This window comes from Drosophila sechellia, chromosome 2R, assembly GCF_004382195.2.
Source record: "Drosophila sechellia strain sech25 chromosome 2R, ASM438219v1, whole genome shotgun sequence".
Classification (NCBI taxonomy): Eukaryota; Metazoa; Arthropoda; class Insecta; order Diptera; family Drosophilidae; genus Drosophila; species Drosophila sechellia.
In genome coordinates this window covers 17013217-17036472 of record NC_045950.1, presented here as the reverse complement: position 1 = coordinate 17036472, position 23256 = coordinate 17013217, and the positions used below count along the sequence as shown (strand labels likewise).

Sequence of the window (23256 nt, the reverse complement as noted above, 5' to 3'; positions counted from 1 at the left end):
TCTTCGCTGCGAATGGCAATGGCGCTGTTATCGATAAATCGACCATCCCTATTGGCACGATGATAGTGGGTTTTTGTTTTTTGAAATTTTATTTCACACACTCCGTACATCGGTTACAAAAATCAGGATAGACCCTTAATCAATAATTATGCATCCTTGGGATTACTTGGTTGGCTGCTTCGCTTGCTTCTCCTTCTTGGCAGCCTCGGCTTCCGCCTGTACCTTTGTGTACTTCTCGATCAGCTTCTCCACATCGGGCTTCTCCAGGACACTGTACACGGTCTTATTGTCCACACGCTGCAGTGTGGCCATCTCGACCTTCTCCGGGGTCAGCTTGGTGGTGTCCAGGGTCATGCTCAGTACCTTGATGGCCAGATCCTTGGCATCTGCCAGCGTCAGCTTAACGTTGTCCTTATCGGCCAGCTCCTGCTTCAGCATGGAGATCGCGGCACCGAAATTGTTGCCAATGCAGGTGGCCTTCCATCCGCCGTAGTTGCCGCTGGGATCCGACTGGTACAGCTGGTAGCCGTACTTGTTATCCCATCCCATGTAGAGCAGCGAGACGCCGAAGGGACGCTTTCCGCCGTACTGGGTGTAAGCCTGTTTGATGTCGCAGAGGTGCGACACCAGCTGCTCGCAGGGAATGACCTCGCCGTAGCTAAACTGGTAACGCTGGGCAATCAGGCGCAGTTCTGAGGTTAGCACATTGGCATCGGAGGTGATGCCAGCCACCGAGCAGACCATGTTGCTGTGGGATAACAAAGAGGTTTGGATAATGATAGATTCATAGAGAAGGTAGTGGGTAATCACGATTATGACCAGTTTAATATATGCCCTGTGACCCTTGAATTCCTCGTCAGCGTAAAAGACGAACAGGATATACTACTGGAATTTCCACTCACTCATTCAGGCGATAGATCTTCTCCGAAGGAACGGCGCTGTCCAGCAATTTGTTTGTGCTGCGGCACTCGGCGGCCAACAGGATGCCGTCCTCGGCGAGGATTCCCAGGCAGGTTCCGGCGTGCGAGATGGCCTCCATGGCGTACTCCACCTGGTACAAACGTCCCTCCGGCGAGAAGATCGTGGTGCGGGAATCATAGCGGCGCGCCTGGGAAAATACACGCAAGGCAATTACTACCACGATTGCTAGCATTCCATGGTCATCGGCCCAATGGTGGCTTTCAGACCAACACCGGTCTTCTGGGCGCGGTACTTACCATTGCTAAGGAATATACCAATTTACAAGTTTATTTTGCAAAACGAACAGAATTTACTTGTCATTCAGTGTAGGGTTGCCAGACTGCCAGCCGAAGTGCGTCCAAAAGCGGTACCAGGGCTGCAAGCTAAATGGCGTTAGGGTGTTTCTTTGTAGCAGGGGTGGAGTGCACGTATATCCATATATCGATATAAGGTATTAAATCAATTTCAATTTATAAATTCTTTAAGAATTAGGTTCACTTAAATATAGTATTTAATTTTATTAAACTTAAAAATTTGTGTCAAATTTAGAAAAATTTTATCCTTACTTCATAGCAAAAATTTAAAATAATACATGTATAAGATATATATATTATTAACAGAAATATTTATATATTTATATTTATATATATTTAACATAAATAGACAAGAGTAAATAGTTTATTAAATCCGGGATAAGAAAGCCAAAGACAGGAATTTCTACGATTTTTATTAAGCTTTTATTAAGCTTAATAAACACTACTGCCTGTTAATTTTTAAAAGGTACCATCTCTAGTAACGTCTCTGGAACCTATCGATATAACCGATAAGTAATCAGCTTGTGTTGTCATTTTTTTAAAAGATGGGCGATCTGCTGAGCGTATGTACAATGATTTAATTAAAGATCAGCTTATAATCTCGATGATTGCAGAACTCGGAATTCTTCAAGAAGCTGGGAGTGGACAGCTCGAACCAGTGGATTCTGTACGATGAGCAGATGGAGATGTTCTTCAAATTCCTGTCCGGGAACATCACGGATGCAAATATCCTCACAGAGCGACAGGTTCTGGAGCGGGAGGAGATGCAGCGGCGGGGCGAGTGGCTAGGTGCTTCGGATCGTGAGCTCAAGCTTCTCCAAATCGAGGCCGAGAGTCCGGGTCTCCTCAACTACAAGCAGCAGGATGTCGACGCCTTGACCATCAGCATTGAGGCGATCGAAGATGCCTCAAGGGATTATGCTACGCTCCTGGAGGATATGATGTAAGGGAAAAGCTGTAATCTGCCTCATATATGTTCCGTTAATGTCAATTCACATTTGTAGGACCACAAAGCACTCGATAACTAACCACCTAGGCGAGGTGGAATGCGCCACCGCCGAGCTGCAACTGAGGGAGAAGGATCTGATAGCCGAGTGCCAGTCCAAAGCCAAGCTACTGGAGGAACTGCAGCAGGAGAACTGCCGGCTAAGCGCGGAAGCCAAAAAGGCATTCACCGCCCCACAGTTGCCGCCTTTATTCATGCATCAACTGCCACTGGAGCAGTATTTCCACAAGTGCGATTCGTTCATGCAATACTTTACCCTGTATGTAAAGGAGAATTTTAAGATCCAAGACTATGATGAGTTTCAGAGCGCGGAGGCAGATCTTGGGCGTGAGAAGGCCAAGCTGGAGGACTTGGAACGTGGGTAAGCACAAGGGTCCTATTATATAAACAATGCACGTTAATTGATATGTCCGTTTTTGCAGCATCCAGTTTTATGCACTATCATATATAAGAACAAAGGCCAAGGTGAAGGCCACGCAGTGTCTTATTGACCAGTTGGATCTTGGGAAGATTCACTGCCTCAGTTTAACGGACATGGCGCGTGAAATGCACGATCTGCAGCTGCTAAACGACTATCAACTGAGCAACACACACGATACGCTTTTAAACGATCTAACCATTCACATTCAGCAGCACACCGAGCGACGAATTGAGCTGGTTCTCTACGAGAACACTAAACTGAAGTTGGAAAGAGCTGTTCGACGTCACGAAAGCGACAAGAAGTTGACCAAAATCATCTCAGATGCTCTTTCCAATGCGGAGTTGCTGTGGATTGCGATTCAGCTGGACTGCGACAAGAAGCGCAACTGCCTGGACACTTCGGATGAGTTGCGCGACCAAGCGCAGGCGACTTGGCAGAGAATCCAGACCATGCGCTCCATCAACACCAGTTATCAGGGCATTTGTGCCCAGTTTGTGCAGGAGATTGCCAATTTGTTGTCAGCCCACTTGGGACAGAATATTAAGGCCACTGAGGCCAAGGCTTGTCTCTTCGAATACGAAAAGTTCGGTCGCTTGCTGACTTACTCCTTTCAGAGCATGCTGAACCGAAAGTCCTGTGCAGCTGTCCAGGATCAACTGGCGGAACTGTAAGTTGTAATACTTAACTTTGATACATATCGATTAAGCTATTCATATTTTTTAGCAAGCGCTTGGAGCAGACCTTGCGGCCGTTTGTCTATGATTCCCCACTGGAGCAGCCCATGTTTGAGAACGTTCGCTACTTGAGCGCCATTTACAATGTCACCCAGCAACAAACTCGCCTGGATGAGTCAGGGCGATCCTTGCGAAAAGATTTCCTGGAAAATGTCGTGGGGCGCATTGTAAGCTTACTAATTAACTATAAAATCATGGTAACACTTTAATATTGTTTATTCATTTAGGAGCGGGATAAACTGTATCGCTATAGCGTAGTCCTTTGGATTTGGTTTCTAACTGAGCCGCAGCGCATGATGCATGCAATTGATGAGGTCAAAAAGGCAGCCGCTGCAGTAATTCGTCCAGGTGGTGGTCTGCATCGCAAGTGAACTTAGTTGATTTAGAATCTGGTCAGTAAATAAATGTTAAATTATTCAAAAATAAACATTACGTGCATTTTAAGGCTTTGCTAGCCTAATAAATAGTTAACACACTAAATTTAAATTGTGTTGTGGGTATATGGTAGATTTGTAAGCAGAAACATGATTTACTTTTTCTTACGACTTTGGTAATTGTTTCCCCCCTTTGAAATGCCATTTTCTTGGACTATCCGATTTGGGTTCACTAAACACCGCACGAATTAAGGCAGCATCGACTTAAAGCAGTCTACACGAGTGCCACCAAAGAGACGCATTAATTGCTGGAGGCACGCGACGGCGTTTCCAAGCGATTACCATTCAGATTTGGCCAAGGAGCAACAAGTGAGGCCATAAAACCTAGCTCGCCTAATCTAGAGATTCACTTTCCGTCCAGACGAAGTCATTTGCCCGCCGATTTGCAGGACTCTCATTGGCTGCCGGCGTTCGGGCTGCAGGACGAGTTTTGCCGAGCAGAGGTCCTTGCGGATATAAAAGGACCAACAGTTGTGGCCACTGGTTCACTCGATTTTCGCGCTTCGGGCCATCTTTCCCCTCTTGATTTCCGGTAATACAATTGGATAAAGTGAAGTGTTTGTGCAGTGATTTTTTTTTCAAAAAACCTTAAAACCTTAAAAAGTGTTTCTACAGAACCTTAAATATTTGGACTGCTTTAAGGACTTTAAATTTAAAGGAGTACAGCAGAGATGTGGAACATTTTAAAGCTTCAAATGGATAATTACTCGCACCTCATTAACGCTTAGTGCCATTTGAATTAATTTCAAATTTATATGTGACCCTTAAAACTCAAGTGCTGCTCTGCGAATTTGAAGATCTGGACAGATTTTTGGGTTAAAAAGGATATAAAGTCAGTGAATGGGATTTAATATCATACTGCATGGACTATAAGAAAATTGATTTAAATTTTAGTAATTTAAAAACTTTAGGTTTTGAGTGTGTAGTGGAATTTTAAGGAGCAAATAAATATTAAATATTTTTCTAATAATTACATAACTTAGATAAATTCTCTATAAAATAAAGTATTTATTCTTAGGTTCAGACTTATTGGATATTTTCTGTTTAATAGTTAGACGACTCCACGAAATGCACCTGCTTGGGATCAGCATTCACGTCTTCTTCCTGATGTTTGCCAACTGCTTTAGCGCCCATCCCAATCCCAGGCGCAATGAGATTACCTGGGATGATCTGAACAAGGATATTAGTTTGGACTCGACTACTTCCTTGGTGGGGTTCAATGCCAGTGATGCGGGCCTAGAGCAGAGAATGTACGAGAGGAGCAGGGAATCCAAGTCGCCGCAGCTTTCTAGATACAATGAGGTGGGTGAAATGAGCTCCACAATGCGTGTCTACAACGTTGGCGTTCTGATGGCTTCTCATTTGGGTAAGTGCTCTGATAGTTGGTTCCAGATTTGATGGCTCATCAATTGGACTAGATTCTCCATTCGATCTGGAGCGTTGTGGACCGGCCGTGGACTTGGCCTTGGATGAGATCAACAAGGTGTTCCTGAAGCCACACAACATAACACTACTGAAAAAGAAGGGAAGGTTGGTACTTCTACCTCTGTGAGTTCTACTCGTATCACCTATCAAGTTCCTACCTATGTTAGCTATCCATCCTGTTCGGGTGCTCGGGCTCCTGGACTGGCTGCGGACATGTACTTCCAGGACGACGTAATCGCGTTTATTGGACCAGCCTGCGCCTTTGCCCTTGAGCCGGTGGCACGTTTGGCCGCCTATTGGAACAAGCCCATCATCACCGGCATGGGAGATCAGGTGAGAGCACCGGATTCAGGGCCAGCATACCCAAGTCGCGTGTCAGGACACGCAGCACGCCGCTTTTAATAATGTGGCCTCCAGCCTGAGCGCCAGACTAATCCACATCCCCTTGTGCCACATCTAGAAGTAATCACATTTAGCCAACTTAATTGTGCTGGTCGTACTCTTGACATTGGCAATTAAATGCTTTTTGGCGCGGTCTTTAATTTGCATTTAAGTTTGCCCGTATTATTGACAAATGGCAATCTCCCCCTATTTCGCCCACCTGCTGCTAGCCGCCTTCCTCGGAAGGTGAGCTGACGGTCACTTCCGGAATCCTGGGAAGGATACACAAGTGGAAGAACGAGAATACGGTAAGTTTTGCGCAGGGAAGTTCATGGATTACCAAGTAAAAAACGAGCGTAGTTTAAATTAAAAAACATTTAATCTCTGGCCTCGTTCTCCGGCTTGTTCCGCTCCTGCTCCGTGCAGGGCATGTTCAAGGACAAGTCCAAGTACCCGACGCTCACCCGGATGTCCTACTGCCAGTGCCGACTCATCCTGGTCTTCGCCAGCGTCATTCGGCAGTTCAACTGGAATCACGTGGCCCTGCTGGTGGACAGATCGGAGCTCTTCTCATGGACGGTGGGCAAGAATCTGGAGTACGGTCTGCGGCAGGAGGGACTCTTGAGCTTCGTCAAGGAGCTCAACGGCAACGAGGAGGAGGTGTACGAAAACTATCTAAAGGATGCCAGCATGTACGCAAGAGGTAAGATTAGGTAGACTAGAAGGATATACACAGGTTTATAACATTCCTGGTCAGTGGTCATCCTGTCGGTTCGCGGCGTTCTGGTGCGCAAATTCATGTTGGCAGCCCATAGCCTGGGCATGACCAATGGCGAGTGGGTGTTCCTGGACGTGGAGATCTTTCAGAGCGAGTACTGGGGCGACAAGGGGTGGGAGATGAAGGATGAGCATGATGCCAAGGCGCGGAAGGCATACGAAGCCCTCCTACGGGTCAGTCTCCTGCAGCCGACCAGTCCCAAGTTCCAGGACTTTGCCGACAATGTGAGGGAGAATGCGCTTTACGATTACAACTACACGTTTGGCGAGGGCGAGGAGGTGAACTTCTTCATTGGAGCCTTCTACGATGGCGTCTACCTGCTGGGAATGGCCTTGAACGAGACCCTCACCGAGGGTGGTGACATCCGGGATGGGGTCAACATCACCAGGCGGATGTGGAATCGCACCTTCGAAGGAATCACGGGGCACGTGCGCATCGACGACAACGGTGACCGGGATGCGGATTACTCCATTCTCGATCTGGATCCCATCAATGGAAAGTTCTCCGTTGTGGCCCATTATTCCGGTGTTCACAAGTAAGAGTATCTTAGCGAAGTTTTAAGGAAAGGTAGCATAATTATTTTATTATTTTCTGTAGAGTATATTCGGCTGTTCATGGCAAGAAGATACATTGGCCTGGTGGTCGTGAGGAGCCACCGCCGGATGTGCCACCCTGTGGCTTCCTGGGCAATTCTACAGACTGTGTCGGAAACTGTGAGATAATTCCGAGAATATTAGAAATATATATCATATATATTATATATCCTTATGACAGTTTCTACCATTATGTACTCTTTGTTTGGATTGCTCCTTTTCCTGGGTATGGTTTTTCTGGTCATCTGCCTTCTGCAAAAGTAAGTTACTCCACTTAGTATCATTATTTGGTTTATTTATTCGGACTCCGATTTCAGGCAGATGAAGCTCAGCAAGGAGCTGAACAATATGTCCTGGCGAGTGCGACCCGATGATGTCCTGATCGAGATGGGCGGCATGTTTGGTTCGAAGGGAGGCTTGCAGCGCCTGGATGTGGAGAACATCTCGCTGCAGCAGTTTGGTATCCACTCGGGACGAGCCTCGATAGCCAGCTTCACGTCGCTGCCGCCGCAAGTATACACCACCATTGGTCAGTTCAAGGGTGAACGGGTGGCCATCAAGAAGGTGAACGTGAAGAAGGTGGACCTGACGCCGCAGCTCCTCTGGGAGATCAAGCAGGCGCGGGATGTGAGCCACGAGAATACGGTGCGTTTCGTGGGCGCATGCATCGATCTACCGCGTCCCACCGTGCTCATCCTCACCGAATATTGCTCGAGAGGCAGTCTGAAGGATGTGCTGGAGAACGAGGCCATCGAACTGGACTGGAACTTCCGCATGTCCCTTATCCACGACATCGTCAAGGGCATGAACTATCTGCACAACAGTGATGTGGCTGCCCATGGAAAGCTGAGGTCCTGCAATTGCCTGATAGACGGACGATTCGTTCTCAAGATCTCAGACTTTGGACTGAGAACGCTGACCACGCCCTCTGATTTTGTGCGGGATCAGAACTACTACCTCAGTGAGTTCCAGAGACAAAGAATCAGTTTCCCTTCAGATTACTGAGTTGTGCAAATCCTTGCAGAGCTCTTGTGGATTGCCCCCGAACTGCTTCCACTGACCACCATACCCGGTTGCTGTCCAGCCACGCAGCGCGGCGATGTGTACTCCTTTGGAATTATTCTGGAGGAGATTGTCAACCGTGGTGGACCCTACCAGGAAGCGCGCCAGCAGATGGACGTTCACACGATCCTGCACAAGGTGCGCCAGTGCAATGGATTCCGTCCGCTCATCAGAGAGCGCGAGTGTCCTCCTGATCTGCTGGAGCTGATGGAGAAGTGCTGGGCGGACAACCAGGAGGAGCGGCCCACTTTCTCCACCATACGCAGTAATATTCGCACCATAATGAAGTATGTGTCCTTAGTATTTTATCTTGGTATCTTAGTTATAACTAATTTCAAACACATACAGAGGCTTCTGTGAGAATCTGATGGATGATCTACTGAATCGCATGGAGCAGTATGCCAACAATCTCGAGAGTCTCGTGGAGGAGAAAACCCGCCAGTTGAGCCTGGAAAAGCAGCGCACGGAGGAGCTGCTCTACCAGATCCTGCCGCGTCCTGTGGCCCAGCAACTGATGGCCGGCGATCTCGTGGAGCCGGAGGAGTTCAGCAGCGTGACCATATACTTTAGTGACATCGTTGGCTTCACCGAACTGTGCGCCCGCAGCAGTCCCATGGATGTGGTCAACTTCCTGAACGACTTGTATAGCACCTTCGACCGGATCATTGGCTTCTACGACGTCTACAAAGTGGAAACGATTGGTGATGCCTATCTGGTGGTTTCTGGACTGCCGGAGCCGAATGGTGACAAGCATGCCCGCGAGATTGCTCTAATGGCCCTGGACATCCTACGCGCAGTCAGCTCCTTCAATCTCCGCCATAAACCGGAATACAAGATCCAGATTCGAATTGGCATGCATTCGGGTTCCGTGTGCGCCGGAGTCGTGGGCAAGAAGATGCCGCACTACTGTTTGTTTGGCGACACGGTCAACACGGCGTCGAGAATGGAGAGCACTGGCCAGCCGGGCAAGATACACGTGTCCTCGGCCACCAAGGCCATCCTGGACAAGTTCGGCACCTTCCAAATGGAGCAGCGCGGCGATGTCGAGCTGAAGGGCAAGGGCACGGTCACCACCTACTGGCTGAATAGCACCTCCGAGGGCGAGGCACGTCCTCCGACCCCGCAGATCCTGACCACCGACGAGGTGCCCTTCCCGCTGCTCTTCGCCGGCATGGGAAAGTAGTCATTCTAGTTTCGATCGCCTACAAGTCAGTATTATTTAAGGGTCTCACAGAAATCCCATCCACAATTCTATTCGAAAATATATTGTTTGTGTGGAGAGAACTACTATAACTTCATTGAACACACTTACCTGAAAAACATTTTCTCAGAAAAATATTTTATACTGTATTCAAATAAAGAGAACAATCGCTTTTAATGTTTTACAAAAAACTAAATGTGTTCTATATGCGCGGGAAAAACGTAGTGGAAAGCTCTTGAAAGTGGCATGATATACGGTCACATATCCTGGGAGGAAGCTTTTCATCCGTTTTTCCAGCTCCGGCGCCATCAGCTGTTCGAGCTGAAAGCGCTTTTCCGCGGGGGAGGAAATCGGTATTTGCGCATAGCCGAAGAAAAAGGAATAGGCACAAAAACAAAGTTCTCGAAAAGCGGAAAATAAAAAGTTAAATGAGTCCTTTAGCCAAGCCAATTGCACTTTGAGTATGAGCAACAATCATCCTTGGAGGGATCTGCTGATGAAGCCAGTGTGGTCCAAGGAGCGCGGTCATGTAGATGCAGTGTAGATACCCGGGTGGACAAACAGATACAGATACACACACCATCAGAATCTAGCGAATCGCGAGCACATCCTGCACACTCGCCATGAAGGTGTTCCGGCTGCGTCTGGTCAAGTTGCTGCTGCTAGGATTCCTGCTGGCCAATCTGGTGTTCCTCTATTACACGTGGAACACGCTGCTCTGGCGGCGGATAAGTAGGGCTCTGTCCGGAGAATCCCTGCCGGCAGAGGAACCGCCAAAGGCCGCCAAACTGTCGCCCAAGGAGAAGCTGCGCAATGCCAACAAACACATACGCAAGTCCGTCACCATCGTGTTCTATGGCCACTACAACTTCGAGCAGGATCTGAAGGCATCGATCGACAGCATCCTGGACGTGATACCCAACATGCCCATCCTGGTGCTCCAGGATGGCGGTGCCGAGTATGCCTATCCGCCGGTCAACTACGAGCGGAACCTAACCGCCGGCGAGGAGCGCACCGTGCTGTTCCAGAGTCTCTCCTTCGATGTGCGGCGCACGCGGCAGGAGCTGAATCCCTTGGCCTCCATTCGGACTAAGTACGTCCTCATCATGCCGGACGGCGTGCGGCTGAGCAGCAAGAACATCCTGCAGAAGATTCTGCGTGAGATCAACTCCATGGGTCTGCCGGGTCAGCCCAAGGAGCAGCGACCTCCGGTGCCGCCGGAGCAGTTGGTGCGACGCATGGTGCTAGTACCCTTCGCCGGCAATCTGAAGTCCTTCAGCAGCTGCGTCAAGATGAACCTGGATCTGCCCGACTGGACACTGGAGCTGGTGGCCACCAACGATACGAGACATTGTGATTTGGTGGGTGAAAATAAGGAATAGGCTTATGAGCTGGAAAAATAATGTATGTTCTAAACAGTTTCTGCAGAAGCACGCGATCCTGTTGGATGCAGCTGCGCTGGGAGCCATGCCTGAGCCCTTCTCCCTGCCCTTTCCGGAAATGCTCTACATGCAGGCCAAGATGACCAATCTCTCGGTAAGTACTTCCTTATGCTTGTTTCCCAGCGCCAGTAACAACCGAAATCCTGTCCAGACCACTGTGTTCCCGCAAGCCTTTCAGGAGGGACGGCGTCTGTTCGCCTCCTTCCACACCAAACAGCGGAGGATGGACCTGCGCCGTCGCCAGTTCCGTGAGATGTACAAGAAAATGCAGATCAAGCGGATCGTGAGAAGGGCATACAGGGTGCCAGGAAAGGCTCAGGCCCGGGAGGTGTGGGGTCAGGGACACGGCTTGGTCCTGGACGGCCAGTTCTCGTCCTCGAACACCTCGCTGCCCCTGATCACCGACATCGATCTGTTCGGCTGCGAGCGGACCACCAAGTCCTGCATAGGCAGTGTGTATAACGAGAGACCCTACTACTCCTACCTGGGCAAGCACACGCCACCGTGCTGCCTGGACAAGCTGAGAACGACCTTCAACCATGTGATGGAGGAGTTCGAGAACGTGGGCATACGCTACTGGCTGGACAATCGAGCTCTGCAGAGCGCCATCGAAACCAACCACCTGTCTCCGGATGCCTACGACATCGACATTAGCTTCAATGTCCAGGACCTGGAGCGATCCAATGCGATGAAGAAGTCGCAGAGCAAGCCCTATGTGGACAACGAGGGATTCTATTGGATTAAGGCTACCGATGGCCATCATTTCCGCGTCCAGTTCTCCAAGCCCAACCAGGTGGGCGTCAATCTACTACCCTATTCCATCAGTGGAACGGAGGCGAAGGCCAGTGGCTTCTTCGGCTGGAAGGCCAGAAGCTTCTCGGCGGACTACCTGCATCCGATGTCCACGGTGCTCTTTCTGGGCAAGAGCGTTATGTGCCCAAACAATGTGCTGGAGTATCTGGAGGAGAAGCGCATCCGGGTGAAGTCCGCCGACTTGGATGCGGATGAGGATTGAGCCAGCTTAAAAACACAAAATGTCGCTTACTCACTGAAGTGTCTGTAAAAAGGATATTTTCATTTTTTTTTTGCTAAAAACTGAGATTATTAACGAAATCGGGAATATTAAGGAATTATAGGATGAAACCAATTAAAGTAAGTTATTAGTTCAGATTCTTTATATTAATGTTGTTTAAAAATGAATGTACTAATCATCCGACTAAACGAACAATCCCTACAAATTTCATTTAAATGAAATATCTTTTAAAGGACAATGTTTTTCTATTAGCATTATAATATCTCCTAAACTTACGATCCTAAGATCTACAAAAGCTACTTTAAAACGGATTTGACTGTAGTTTTTTCTATAATTTATTTCGTTTTTAAGCATATATACAATTTTGTGACTATATATACATTGCTTCTAAGTTCCTTTTGTTGGGTGATAGCAAATTTTTGTTAGATGGATGGAACATAGAGTAACACAAGACGGATGAATCAGGATTCTTTCAGAACCAGCAGATAATCTATATGTGTAAAATATAATACATCAACTCTAAAAACAGTCTGGTATTTTTTGTGGGATTGGTTAAAAGATGGGAATTAACTTCGCACGGTTGTGGCTGCATCGGGCACCACATTTGAACCTTCCGGAAGTTCCCGCACCAGGGAAAGCAGCTTCTCCAGCTTGCCAATCTGCAGGGTGTTCTGGTCGAGATACAGCTGCTTCTTCGGCGGCTTGACCATCATACGGAGATTAGGCGATAGCTTCAGCGAAGTGGTGACGCCCCTAAAGATGCAAATTGGAATATATAAGCATATATATATAATGAATACTTGGGATGGTGCTTACTTCTCATCGCCCACCACAATGAAGGCGAGCTTCTCGTTGAAGGATAACCTGGTGAGCTTGTTCTTCCGCTTGGGCACCACAGCCTGGATGCAGATGGCCTTGTACTTATTCACATTTAGGTCGAAAACGTGGACCTTGCCCTCGGTGGTCACCGCCGCGAAGACGGTACTCGAGTAAGGAGCCCACTTGACATCGCCCACGGCAGCACCCAGATCGAAAATGAAGAGCGGATCTGGACGCATATCCTCCCACACCTTAACCATCCAGTCGGCGCCACAGGACACGAAGATGTTGCTGTTGAAGCGATTGAAGTCAATGCGATAGACGGACATGTTGTGGGCATAGTAGGTCATCAGGTACTTGGAGCTGAACGCCGTGCTGCACTTGTAAATGTAGCCACACTCGGTGCCCACCAGGAATACCTTGTTATCCACTGGATGGAACACCATGCAGGATCCACCGCTCTTCAGCGTGACCTTCGTGCCATCTGGACCGTCCACCAGTCCATTTTCGCGGTACAAAGTGATAATGGTGGTGACCCACAGTTTGTTCTGCATGAGTATCCAGTTGAAGACGCGTCCATCGGAGGACACCGAAAAGAAGTTCACCTCGCCATCGGCCATGTCCAGACCCCACTTGACCTGCCACACGCACTCGCCGTGCTTGCAGTTGACTCCTCTGGACACATAAAGTGGCTCTTTGCAGTCCTCGCGCAGATTGTAGACGGCCACATTGCCGTCATAGAGACCGATCACGGCCAGAAATGGATACGTTGGATGGATGTCACAGCACATGACCCCACAGTCGGTTTGAACTGAAAGAGATGAAAGGGAATGATCCATGAGTTCTATAGAAAGGATTGGCTGGACTAGGACTTACTTATGTAGTCTGGGAATGAGGGATTCTTAACAGTGAACAGACACAAGTAACCCTCGTTGGTCTGCTTCATGAAGTCATCTGCGGAGGAGGAGAAACCATAATATATGAGCAGTCAAAAGGGCACATTTTCAATATTTACGAGATCCGAAACAGACGGCGAAGAGGTCATAGTAGCTCGGATTGAACAAGATGTCGGTGACGTTCATCTTCTTGGTCTTGTCGTACTGGAACTTCCAGAGTGGCAGCAGATTGCCCTCTCCCTCGCGAAACTCATCGGCCGGATCCTCCCAGTAGCGATAGTCGTGGGCGATGTCATCGTAGATATTCTGATTGATCATACGCTCGAGTATCTGCCAGCACTTGAGATACTTCTTGTTGAGCTGCTCGGCGATGGCCGACTTGTCCCGGAACTTCTTCTCCCTCTTGCCGCCCTTGCGATCCTCCTTCTTGGTGCCGTCCTTCTGGGACTCCGCAAAGTTCTCCATATAGGAATCATAGATGATCCACTGCAGCACATTGCCCCCAAACTGGGAACGGGGTGGGGGTATGGTCTGGGTGTCTACATTCTAAAAGGAGGAATGGTATCCATGTGAAATGGAATGAATATGAAAAACTTGTATTACTTACCCTTTTAGGATTTGTGTAGGTGAGGGCACCTCGTTCGCAGTAGTTGAACTGGTTGATTAGCTTGCGCTTCTTGGATGAAACGGCCGCCGCTTGCTGGGCGGGCTCATCGTCCTCCTGGCGGGCAGCAGCCCCCTCTCCCTCGCCTTCGCCCTCGCCCTCGTCGCCTTCGGTGCCCTTGGCCTCCTCGTCGTCCTCCTCCTCTACATCCTCGTCTTCTGCGGCGGCGTCCTTTGCGCTTCATTAGTACCAAGGATTCAAATGAATGGGTTGTTATGACTTGGTGGCACTACTTACGTGGCGCCATCATCATCCTCCTCGCCCTCTCCCTCCTCACCGTCGACGTTATCCGTTTCGCGCTGCTCCACCACGGTGTAGTTGGGCATGGGCAGTGGGTAGCCAATCTCGTCGGACTCCTCGATCTGACGGCGACCCTCTTCGGAATCCACGTGAAGTGAGTTGCCGGCAAAGGCGATTAGGGTGACCGTGTTGCCGGGCACCGGAGCCAGAACGAACTCGCCCTCCTTGAAGTTGTAGACCACGAGATTGCGAACGATGTTGGTGTTGGTGGGAGTCAGCACCTTGGTGATCTCCTCGCCCAGTTCCGCCTCTGTGAGATCGAGCTGGTCATCGGGCTTGAGCAGCTGGCGCGACTTCATCCAGGCATCGAAGTCATCGGCATCGCCGCCACCACCGCCGGGGCCTTCTGTCTTGTTCTTGGATGTCCTCAGCTGGGGAAATTGGATCAACAGTAAGACTAACTTACTGGACAGGTGGAGAGTATGGACTTTTCCAGAGTGTGGTGCATGCAACATTCCACTGAAGGTGCCACAAAAAAGAAACGAAGCTAGGAGCGGGATCCTTGGGAGTGGCCACTTACCTGACTCGACAGCCAAAAGGGACTAACTTAAGATGTGGGTGCAAACTAGTTTTTGGGGCAGGTGTGAGGAGGAATCATGAGAGAGGAGAACCAAGCAGTATGCGGCATGCGACTTGAAAGTAGATATATACATATATCCAAAAATCGGTTGATAGGGAGAAATCCCAACGGAGGCGTTACCTCGTCGCCATCACAATCGCTCTGGCTGGCGATCTCAGGATCCTCCACAGGATCGCCGTTTCCCGCGGCACTCGCAACCTCTGACATTGCGATGGGCTATATATGATCTATGATCTGTGGTCTGAGATGGAGAGCTACGACTACGAGTTCAGATTTAGTTTCGAGAAAACGACTACGGGTTGTATTTACAAGTCGTACATATGGAAAGATATCGGTTATATATAATAGTACGTTAGACACAAACAGGCACTTGTGGTATTTACAGATCCCTACAGTGCAGTGAGTTTCAGAACCAGATATTATAGTAAATATACAAGCGCATTCCATTTAGGAAGCTATACGAATAGGGATGGATGTCATCGTCATCCTGCTGCACTGATTCTGAGACGCACTGCAGCCACACTCACAGGCACACAGATCTACTCGGTTAGCTAAGAGTTGCTAGTGGGTATGCAATCTAGTGGTCATATACCGCCATGGCCTTGTTGGCTAGCTTCCACATCCTGGTAGGTATTTAAATTTCTTTCGGGGCGAGAAGGAACTGAGTTCGGAAATGTTAGCCGGGAAATCTGCGCGGCGAGAACGGCGAGCCAAGACTGAGGCCAGACCCAAAATAAAGGAGCCTCAGCTCTTGGAGCCAAGACATTCGTGATGACGTTCGCCACGTCAGCGGCCTCTTCACCGGCGAAGGCGAACAACTTTCCGGCCTGACGTCACAAACAGGATGAGGTGGAATAAACAAATTGCACACACAACTCGATTAGCAGGTCCTGGGAAATGGGGGAAAAGGATGTGGGGTATAACAGCGGGCCAGATTGGCTCTTACATAAAAACATATTTATTTTGATGTGCATCCAAATGGATAAGGTGAGCCTAGGGTCGTATACCTGAGTGATTTATCGACTCTTTTATTGCGTTGCGCCTGATGAGCCTTCGACACTCACATCCTGCAAATTCCAGTCCCCATGGGCCCAATAGCCAAATAAATTGGTAGCTGTAACTAAATTGCAAGGACCCGATAGGACCTCTGTCTCCGCATTTTGCAGCTTGGCACGCACATGGTGGCAGCTACTCATCCGCTACTCCTTCGCCGGAGCGCCGGATGGGTCCGGAAATTGCAAATTATGTTCCGTGACAAAGTTCCATCAAGGAGAGCTGCCTGACGGAGCCAGCTTTCAGGCAAACTTATTAAAAAGTAAGCTCAAATAGGCGCAAACAAGTTTTAAACACAAAAATAGACGTTGTGCCGCAGCAAGGACCTCGATTTTCGCCACTACGCCGCCAGCTTTCGTGGCGAAAGGATGTGTGATCGTGCGGAGTGTAAGGTGCACCGAGTGCAGGATATATAAGGGTATTTAAGTGCGGTGTCATCCATTCTGTACTTACTTTCCCCTTCACCTGCTTGCCGTCGCCTTTTCCCGGTTTTGTGGCCATTTCACTGGCGATTTCTTCGTTTTTTTTCACAGAAAATCTTCTAGTTTTATTAAAGAACTTTATGCCTGAAATTTAAAAAACTCGTTTCAACAACTGAAATTGTGTTTGTGATTTTTGTTTGCTTTCCTGACTGCGACCTCAAAGATGTTTTGATGCGTGCGTATTTCACAAAATCACAGCCAACTGAGCGTTAACTTTACGTAATCCTGTGGGGAAGGACCTTTCTGCCAATCCTTTGCTATAATGGCTTTGTTTGTTTCAGTTTCTATAGAAATTTGGCCATCGACCTACGCACTCGGTTACCATCGCCATTTGCATATCGATTAGATACAGGAAAGGTCCTTTAACAAGGCAAGTTTTGCCATTTTTGGTAACAGTCCTTCCAAGGAGTTGGTATTTGATATACTTTGAATAACATTATCCGCTCAGTTTAGTTGTTATCTTTTGAGGCGTTTTATATAAGTTATAATCTATAGAACAAGTAAATTAACATTTTCATTTCCTGTTTAGATCCTGCAGAATAAAGATATCTCAGATATCACAGGTATAATTTTAGAACTACTTCAATGATATGTTCGTTAATATTGTAAGTGCTTAACTTCCGCTTCAAATTTCCTTATATACAGAAATATGTTTTATATATAAACTAATAAATTCAATTTAATTATTAACTTCTCCATTTCTTCATTCGTAAAGATATTTGTTGAATAAACTTTAATAGACTAAAAGCAGTGCTTGACTAAATGTTGCACTAATTTATCAGTTAATCACCTTACGAGTTTCGATTTGCATACATAAATTATGGAAGCAGATGCAGCTGGATGCACCGATCTTGGTCCGCCGAAACAAAGAGGCCTCATTAAGATCCAGAGATTGTTATCAATCCAAGGGTCGCCATAGAGTAATGAAGTAGCGCTGGTCATGTGAATGGATCCGCTGTGGTGACGAGCGCTTTGATTGGAACGCCTATGGATGCGACATGCATACCAATTAGTGGCGAGTGTTACATTTGGCTGGGCTCTGGTGGACACCGCGTCGGGCGGAATTGGGCAATGCGAATCGGTGGCGATGGGATATTGCAACAGAGTACAAGACCTGGGAGCGATTGCAAATCGCTGGGCAGTCGGACATGGGAGGCAGTGCCATCGATGTGCCTGCAGTTGGCCGAATTTATTCAAATCAGTTGGATTCCGCGTGGGGAAGCGTATAGGTGTCGTCGTCTGCTCGGTGATCTTGTTGTCAATTGCAATGTGCAAATACGTCTTAATTGCTGCACTGGCCGTAATGGTAAGTGGTCAATTAAAGCAGCCAATCAGCCACCATAATCAGACCATTAACATTGCCCTTGGCTGAACACAGTGCTCCTCGGTGCGAGTCCAAGCCACGCTTCACGATCTGCCCGGGGTCTTTGACTTCTCCAACGTGGATCTGGTGAACTTCCAGTACTTCAAGAACCTGGCATCGCAGGATCCGCGCACCGCCGCCACCGCCAATCCACTTCTGGTGCACTTTCAGAAGAAGAAGGCGGTGCTGGACTATCTGGACCGCTTGTTCTTCGGCAACTCTCCGTTCCAGCAGCCCAGCGAGATCCCCTTCGATCCGCACTTCGGTCGCTCCTGGCGTCCGGTTTACGAGCGGAAGTTTGGCTATCGCGGGGAGCGCCTCATTGCTGCCCTGGGATCGGGGTATTCGGTGCCACAACTGCGCCACTTTGGAGCCATTCCCCGCGAGTATGGCACACCGCACTATCCCAGTTGAGTGGGAATTGCACTTCAGCGACTCTAGATAGTGTATTTATGGAATAAACTTAAGAAACGAAGCAACCTGTTCTAACGTATCATTGGAATAGCTATATCAAAAGACTTCTGGATTTGGTTTGTATACAGGATGATGAGAAGTTGGTTCAGCTTTAATATTGAAGTATGAAACACTTGTGATGTCGCAGGTTCCCTCTGGAGAAAACAGAGAAATCAAAGAGCTCTCTAACTACGAACTTCATGGTGCCATGCCAGTTGATTATATTTTTATGGACCGTGCTGTATTCAGACCCTCCGCTTCTGCGTGGAAATGTAGAGGACATTGTTGCCGCGGATGAAGGCGTCGCCGTATTTATTCTTCAGCTGCCCATTCACGTACTCCTCCGTCTGCTCCAGGCAGATGTTCATGTAGCCATCCAGACAGGCCAGCACACCTGGAATTTGGTCAGTGATTCGGAAAATTGTAAAACGTGATGAGTGTGTTTCGGGAACTTATTGAACGCACCTCGGTAGTCAACGCCGTTGTTTAGCTTTACGGCGACGGGGCGACCATGAATCTGATTGATGAACTGCGACAAGGCCTCTTTGCGGGACATTTTCAATAGTTGATTTAAAAAAATGCAGTTTACAAAACCTTTTGGCAGCAATAATAACAAATGTGAATGAAATTGTTATTTTATGCCGGCAATGCTGCGGTCACACTGCAGACTTGGTAAGGTGGCAACACAACTTTGCGGTGTGACCATTGCGTTCGCTTCACTAAGAGCGCCATCTATTGTTTAAGTTGAGAGGAATTAAAAAACTGTTTTGGGGTAATAAAGAAAGTTTAATTTAAATAAAGCAGCAAATAGAATACATTAATTACGAACTACATTGCATCTAATCGGTATTTTAGTCTAGTGAATGCCCTCCAAGGGCGTGTAGGTCTTGTATTGGTACAATTCCGGTCCGCCGTAGCCGTACAGAAGTTTTCCGCGTCCGTGCTCATCGTAGTAGGGATAACGGTACTTGGGCCTGAAATATAGTGTTAAACAATTAAGTTAAATATAGTTTAAGTTGACAAATGCATACCTTTCGAAGTACTGGAAGTTCGGTGCCTTTGGCTGCACTGTGGCAAAAGATGTGTGCGCCACAAAGGCCACAATAAACAAAATTAGCTGTAAAGTAATGGAAGTGGTTAACAAACATTCAATATTTGTTAAAAAGTCAATTGGGTTAACGTTTTTTCAAAAACTCCATTTATTGTCGTTAAATTTCAAAGCTTTATACTAGAAATGGTTCTCATAATGTTATGATTCAAACTTGTCGTAGTTTATTTGAGTAAATTTATTTAAAGTTATTAAATAAATTATTATTATTAACCAAATTACCTAAAAAATTCAGATTTTCAATCTAATTTTAATACGACTGCAGCAATTAAAAGCAGTGAAGTGCTGTAAGTAAAAGTACAACTTTAATTCGTTTTCTAACAAAAAACATATCAATGTGAAAGCTAAATCAATTGGCCAAACTAGATTTAGGGAAGTTAGACATCACATTTATGCTCAATGGCTCACTGTGTCAGCTGCACGAAAGTGGTAATAAATGCGAGTGCGACGACGGCCAAGAAATCGCTTTCAGGCCTTTGAGCCAACTTGAAAGCAACGGTTTGTTGACGCCGGTTATGCAATTACACCAACAATAAAAGCCACGATGCGCAACTTGGCCACAACTTGTTGCCCGGAGATTATGACACATTTCGCTTGGCGTTCAACTTGGCCAAAAGAGAGCGCGGAAGAGAGCCGGATCGTGTCTTTCAAGGTCTCCCCATTCCCATGGCCAGCGAGAGCCTCCGAATTTGGCCCACATATGGTTCGAAAATGTGTCAATTGTCTGGCCGCCAAAAAGAGAAACGAAAAAACTAAAAACAAATGGATTTTGAAAGAAGAACTGACGCGATCTCATTGGAAATTCAAGTCACTATTTCCGACCAACGCACACAGTTTTCTTTTGGGTGCGACTTTCGCGCAGAAAAGGCGGAAATTGTGTCAGTGGACTTGGCCACCACAAGGTGTTAATTTGGCAGGTACACCCTAGAAACCAAATCTAACTATCTGAAACTTACGGGCAGCAGCAGGGCACTCAACTTAGCCATGGTTTTTTCGAATATGGGTATATAGTAGTGCTCAATCCCTGGCGTAACGGTAAAGCTAAAGCTGCGAGCGAGCGGTACGAGGTTGTTAGCTGATCGCGTTTTGTTTGGCAACTGAATTGCATTGCCAGGCGAGCTACCAAAAGCCGCGCTCCGCAAAGAGCGCGAGAAAAGCTTGGAAGAGAGCGGAGCTTCGAAGCTTGGCTTAAAAAGTTGGGCTAAGACTTATCTCTTAAGATATTTGAAATGGAAAATATATGCTATTCCCAAGAATTTGACAAACGCTTTTCAAATTGAAAGATGGCCTATTTAAGTAATAATTTTCCGATTTTAAGAAGATACAAAATACTACATTGAGTTAACTTATCAATAGGTAAGTTAATATTTAATTTTAAATATCTATTACCATTTCCAGATTTAATATGCTATATCTCTATTTTTGTAAGAATAACATCTTCAATCACTATTACATCAATATTTTTCACTTGTTTACTTAAGCTAATGAGTCTGAAGATTTTGCAACTCATGGGGAAAGTGAAAGTCCTGAGGAAACAAAGCCTTAGCGCCAAATTTGCATAAATTTAGCCTGCCGGAACTATGTGTTTATAAACAAAAACTCTGGCATTTAACAGCCACCTGAGCCGACGCACGTAGGCTCTTTATTACGGTTTGGATTCCAAAAAGAGACTTACCCACTTTCGAAGAGCGCGGAAAAGAGTGGGAAAACAGCTGTTCAAGTGGGCAAAAACGGAATTGGGGCCAGATTACCAAAGTGGTTGTGGCCCGACTGGATGACCACCGCCGATCGAGATGACGATGGACCCATTATGTAACTTCTGCAGCCATAAAGAGTCATGCTCCACCGGAGAAGAAAAGAAATAGTTGACAACCTGTTTTTGCTTTCTTCATTTAGCGACTCTGTGCCATTTCTTCGCAACTCCGGCGCACTTTCTTTGCATTTGCATTCGCATTCGCATTTTCCCTTCGGTTTCTATTTTAGTTGTCGTTTGTTTTTAACATTTTTATTTAAGTTTGCTCTGCGGCAAATGGCAGTAACCTTTGGTTTCCCTTATACCCATGCGTACTTAGTTCCGTCTGCCATGAAAACCAATTTGGATTGTCATTAAACTAAGCTACAAAAAATAAAACAGTTCAAAGCTGGGCTTTCAAGTACTCGCGCGAAGGTTGCAAGCAAAGTCACAGATCGGAGATCGTATTCCATTAATAGGCACTGCATACCTATTAACCTTTTAATACACTATAAAAGTTTATAAAATACTTAATGATTTATATGAAATACAGAAAAAACCATTTTTATGCATCTAAGGTGTTTAATTTACCACTGTGCTAGCGCATTTGTTGAAAATTCGTTAAAGACTTGTTAGCCGATTTGTATCTTGGCTATAATCCCTCTCTTTTGGGCCAACTCTCCGTTTTGACTGTGTAGCTTCTCGAAGTGTGTTTGGTTTGCCATATTTTGTAGCCGCTCGCGAGCTTGGATTTTGTTTTCAATATTTTTTCGAGTTGGCGCTTGGCTGACTTTTATGCAACTAAGCGATTTCTGTGATTCGTGGTCTTCAGTGATCGATGGTCCAGTGACTCGCACGGGCGGCTCCTCAGCGTTTAAAAACACACTCGAATCGAGACAATGTTACACCTGAGATTTGTCTTTATGGCCGCTGTAAGTGCTCCGAAATCTGCTCAAAGCGAAGTAAATAAGCCGAGAATAAAATCGTTTAGAGCAGTTTTTTTTACAAAGTGATTGTTATGCACGTGTAATGCGGGGCGTATGAGTAATAAACGCAGATTGATTGGTTTATTGTGCAATCTCATTGCTCGCTAGCTTCTTGTGAACAATTAAGATGAGAAAATACTTGTGGCAATTATATTTATAAAATTATTGGTTAAATATAATTATATGTTTCATATTCGTTGTATTTCATGATATAATATATCTTACTTTTCCAGTTTCCGCTGGTTCTGATGCTTCTACTTCAGTTTAGTCCACCTGCAGATGGCTTTATCATTCGGCTGATTACGGAGACACTGCAGAATAACGTGGCTGGTGAGCCGGTCCTTCACGAGCGAACTTCTTGGGACTTTGATCCGGAGGCGGCCAAAAGGGCCAGGTCGCTGTACTACGAGGTAGGTGGAAATCTGTAATCCCTGTATTGAACCGAAACTAAACCATTGATCCTTGATCCTTGCAGAAGAACGGATTCCGCTCGTCCAAGTTCATCGAGCGACTGGGCGTTGGACTGGATGGGCGGCACGAGGAGCGGCGGGCGGAGCAAGGACATCGCGATGTGGGACGACTGAATGGGGAACACAATGTGAACTATCCGCCTCCACCGGCTTAGCCATAAATAATTATGATTTAAATTTAACTCTCATTGCGCCGTTTGCCAGGCTTAATCCTTTCTGGGTGGGCAGGGAAAATGGGTGGGCATGGAAAATCCAGCACATTGTCATCATTTTAATTTGCAGCGATTAATTGTCATTGTGCGCATTAATGTGCTTCACAAGGATTTGCGTAATTTCCACAACGTTGCAAGCATATTCTCTGCGGCTTATTGTCAGTGTGGTGAGGGGAGAGGGTGGTAAGTCCCTGGATCCCCAGCGATGTTGTTGTGGTTTTAATAAACGTTATTAGCCGACTGGCTGCAACTGCAAATTGCCGCAATTACATTTGGCTCAAGCGAAAAGCAGCGGCAGCTACTTACTTTCGAAATTTTTGTAATTTCATAATTCTGTCGCATAATTGAAGCCAA

The 23256-nt window shown here is 46.9% G+C and overlaps 9 protein-coding genes across 13 annotated transcripts; 5 read left to right on the top strand and 4 right to left on the bottom strand.

Moving 5' to 3' along the window:
• Positions 1-70: 70 nt before the first annotated feature.
• LOC6615281 (proteasome subunit alpha type-4) lies at positions 71-1325 on the bottom strand. Its single transcript, XM_002039649.2, has 3 exons — positions 1218-1325; positions 903-1108; positions 71-748 (listed from the first exon to the last, which is right to left on the bottom strand). Exons 1-3 carry the CDS (start codon positions 1218-1220, stop codon positions 163-165), a joined length of 795 nt encoding a protein of 264 aa, XP_002039685.1. The 5' UTR covers positions 1221-1325; the 3' UTR covers positions 71-162.
• Positions 1326-1776: 451 nt separating this feature from the next.
• LOC6615280 (augmin complex subunit dgt3) lies at positions 1777-3915 on the top strand. The gene is made up of 6 exons (XM_002039648.2): positions 1777-1837; positions 1889-2217; positions 2279-2641; positions 2703-3368; positions 3425-3602; positions 3663-3915. Exons 1-6 carry the CDS (start codon positions 1820-1822, stop codon positions 3804-3806), a joined length of 1698 nt encoding a protein of 565 aa, XP_002039684.1. The 5' UTR covers positions 1777-1819; the 3' UTR covers positions 3807-3915.
• A 1022-nt stretch (positions 3916-4937) lies between these two features.
• On the top strand, positions 4938-9403 carry LOC6615279 (atrial natriuretic peptide receptor 1). 2 transcript variants are annotated; one of them, XM_002039647.2, is made up of 11 exons: positions 4938-5235; positions 5288-5399; positions 5462-5627; positions 5906-5983; positions 6102-6378; positions 6433-6988; positions 7051-7166; positions 7228-7306; positions 7364-8007; positions 8071-8395; positions 8457-9403. In XM_002039647.2, the coding sequence occupies exons 1-11, from the start codon at positions 4938-4940 to the stop codon at positions 9289-9291; spliced, it is 3486 nt and encodes a 1161-aa protein (XP_002039683.1). In that variant the 3' UTR covers positions 9292-9403. The 2 variants fall into 2 exon arrangements, with proteins under 2 accessions (XP_002039683.1, XP_032571479.1); XM_032715588.1 differs by lacking the exons at positions 7051-7166; positions 7228-7306.
• A 248-nt stretch (positions 9404-9651) lies between these two features.
• On the top strand, positions 9652-12312 carry LOC6615278 (fukutin-related protein). Its single transcript, XM_002039646.2, has 3 exons — positions 9652-10670; positions 10729-10845; positions 10903-12312. The coding sequence occupies exons 1-3, from the start codon at positions 9933-9935 to the stop codon at positions 11764-11766; spliced, it is 1719 nt and encodes a 572-aa protein (XP_002039682.1). The 5' UTR covers positions 9652-9932; the 3' UTR covers positions 11767-12312.
• Positions 12119-16962, bottom strand: LOC6615277 (dynein intermediate chain 2, ciliary). Of its 4 annotated transcripts, none has more exons than XM_032715526.1 (7): positions 16550-16962; positions 14401-14834; positions 14107-14341; positions 13619-14045; positions 13480-13557; positions 12601-13414; positions 12119-12537 (listed from the first exon to the last, which is right to left on the bottom strand). In XM_032715526.1, the coding sequence occupies exons 1-7, from the start codon at positions 16595-16597 to the stop codon at positions 12351-12353; spliced, it is 2223 nt and encodes a 740-aa protein (XP_032571417.1). In that variant the 5' UTR covers positions 16598-16962; the 3' UTR covers positions 12119-12350. The 4 variants fall into 4 exon arrangements, with proteins under 4 accessions (XP_032571417.1, XP_032571418.1, XP_032571419.1 ...); XM_032715527.1 differs by having other exon boundaries at positions 14401-14831; XM_032715528.1 differs by lacking the exon at positions 16550-16962 and adding an exon at positions 15636-15762.
• A 20-nt stretch (positions 16963-16982) lies between these two features.
• Positions 16983-18416, top strand: LOC6615276. The gene is made up of 3 exons (XM_002039644.2): positions 16983-17183; positions 17294-17884; positions 17957-18416. Exons 2-3 carry the CDS (start codon positions 17570-17572, stop codon positions 18353-18355), a joined length of 714 nt encoding a protein of 237 aa, XP_002039680.2. The 5' UTR covers positions 16983-17183; positions 17294-17569; the 3' UTR covers positions 18356-18416.
• Positions 18417-18467: 51 nt separating this feature from the next.
• Positions 18468-19040, bottom strand: LOC6615275 (U6 snRNA-associated Sm-like protein LSm6). The gene is made up of 2 exons (XM_002039643.2): positions 18860-19040; positions 18468-18788 (listed from the first exon to the last, which is right to left on the bottom strand). Exons 1-2 carry the CDS (start codon positions 18948-18950, stop codon positions 18640-18642), a joined length of 240 nt encoding a protein of 79 aa, XP_002039679.1. The 5' UTR covers positions 18951-19040; the 3' UTR covers positions 18468-18639.
• Positions 19041-19159: 119 nt separating this feature from the next.
• LOC6615274 lies at positions 19160-20590 on the bottom strand. Its single transcript, XM_002039642.2, has 3 exons — positions 20459-20590; positions 19426-19511; positions 19160-19368 (listed from the first exon to the last, which is right to left on the bottom strand). Exons 1-3 carry the CDS (start codon positions 20486-20488, stop codon positions 19251-19253), a joined length of 234 nt encoding a protein of 77 aa, XP_002039678.1. The 5' UTR covers positions 20489-20590; the 3' UTR covers positions 19160-19250.
• A 1451-nt stretch (positions 20591-22041) lies between these two features.
• On the top strand, positions 22042-22878 carry LOC6615273. The gene is made up of 3 exons (XM_002039641.2): positions 22042-22166; positions 22454-22630; positions 22696-22878. Exons 1-3 carry the CDS (start codon positions 22134-22136, stop codon positions 22843-22845), a joined length of 360 nt encoding a protein of 119 aa, XP_002039677.1. The 5' UTR covers positions 22042-22133; the 3' UTR covers positions 22846-22878.
• Positions 22879-23256: the final 378 nt, after the last annotated feature.

What these genes read in the sequence shown, in the direction of transcription:
- LOC6615281 (XM_002039649.2), bottom strand. An exon ending in AAGATCTATCGCCTGAATGA is followed by an intron (nt 749 to 902) that starts GTGAGTGGAAAT and finishes GTTATCCCACAG; the next exon opens with CAACATGGTCTGCTCGGTGG.
- LOC6615280 (XM_002039648.2), top strand. An exon ending in CTGGAGGACTTGGAACGTGG is followed by an intron (nt 2,642 to 2,702) that starts GTAAGCACAAGG and finishes CCGTTTTTGCAG; the next exon opens with CATCCAGTTTTATGCACTAT. An exon ending in AAAATGTCGTGGGGCGCATT is followed by an intron (nt 3,603 to 3,662) that starts GTAAGCTTACTA and finishes TTATTCATTTAG; the next exon opens with GAGCGGGATAAACTGTATCG.
- LOC6615279 (XM_002039647.2), top strand. Translation starts at nt 4,938, where the DNA reads ATGCACCTGCTTGGGATCAGCATTCACGTCTTCTTCCTGATGTTTGCC. An exon ending in AGTGGAAGAACGAGAATACG is followed by an intron (nt 5,984 to 6,101) that starts GTAAGTTTTGCG and finishes TGCTCCGTGCAG; the next exon opens with GGCATGTTCAAGGACAAGTC. An exon ending in TACAGACTGTGTCGGAAACT is followed by an intron (nt 7,167 to 7,227) that starts GTGAGATAATTC and finishes TCCTTATGACAG; the next exon opens with TTTCTACCATTATGTACTCT.
- LOC6615278 (XM_002039646.2), top strand. Translation starts at nt 9,933, where the DNA reads ATGAAGGTGTTCCGGCTGCGTCTGGTCAAGTTGCTGCTGCTAGGATTC. An exon ending in ATACGAGACATTGTGATTTG is followed by an intron (nt 10,671 to 10,728) that starts GTGGGTGAAAAT and finishes TGTTCTAAACAG; the next exon opens with TTTCTGCAGAAGCACGCGAT. An exon ending in CCAAGATGACCAATCTCTCG is followed by an intron (nt 10,846 to 10,902) that starts GTAAGTACTTCC and finishes AATCCTGTCCAG; the next exon opens with ACCACTGTGTTCCCGCAAGC.
- LOC6615277 (XM_032715525.1), bottom strand. Translation starts at nt 15,250, where the DNA reads ATGTCAGAGGTTGCGAGTGCCGCGGGAAACGGCGATCCTGTGGAGGAT. An exon ending in GAGGATGATGATGGCGCCAC is followed by an intron (nt 14,342 to 14,400) that starts GTAAGTAGTGCC and finishes GTACTAATGAAG; the next exon opens with CGCAAAGGACGCCGCCGCAG. An exon ending in ATTGTGGTGGGCGATGAGAA is followed by an intron (nt 12,538 to 12,600) that starts GTAAGCACCATC and finishes TTGCATCTTTAG; the next exon opens with GGGCGTCACCACTTCGCTGA.
- LOC6615276 (XM_002039644.2), top strand. Translation starts at nt 17,570, where the DNA reads ATGCGACATGCATACCAATTAGTGGCGAGTGTTACATTTGGCTGGGCT. An exon ending in TTGCTGCACTGGCCGTAATG is followed by an intron (nt 17,885 to 17,956) that starts GTAAGTGGTCAA and finishes GGCTGAACACAG; the next exon opens with TGCTCCTCGGTGCGAGTCCA.
- LOC6615275 (XM_002039643.2), bottom strand. Translation starts at nt 18,950, where the DNA reads ATGTCCCGCAAAGAGGCCTTGTCGCAGTTCATCAATCAGATTCATGGT. An exon ending in CAACGGCGTTGACTACCGAG is followed by an intron (nt 18,789 to 18,859) that starts GTGCGTTCAATA and finishes ACCAAATTCCAG; the next exon opens with GTGTGCTGGCCTGTCTGGAT.
- LOC6615274 (XM_002039642.2), bottom strand. Translation starts at nt 20,488, where the DNA reads ATGGCTAAGTTGAGTGCCCTGCTGCTGCCC. An exon ending in TGAGTGCCCTGCTGCTGCCC is followed by an intron (nt 19,512 to 20,458) that starts GTAAGTTTCAGA and finishes ATTACTTTACAG; the next exon opens with CTAATTTTGTTTATTGTGGC. An exon ending in AACTTCCAGTACTTCGAAAG is followed by an intron (nt 19,369 to 19,425) that starts GTATGCATTTGT and finishes ACTATATTTCAG; the next exon opens with GCCCAAGTACCGTTATCCCT.
- LOC6615273 (XM_002039641.2), top strand. Translation starts at nt 22,134, where the DNA reads ATGTTACACCTGAGATTTGTCTTTATGGCCGCT. An exon ending in GATTTGTCTTTATGGCCGCT is followed by an intron (nt 22,167 to 22,453) that starts GTAAGTGCTCCG and finishes TTACTTTTCCAG; the next exon opens with TTTCCGCTGGTTCTGATGCT. An exon ending in CCAGGTCGCTGTACTACGAG is followed by an intron (nt 22,631 to 22,695) that starts GTAGGTGGAAAT and finishes TGATCCTTGCAG; the next exon opens with AAGAACGGATTCCGCTCGTC.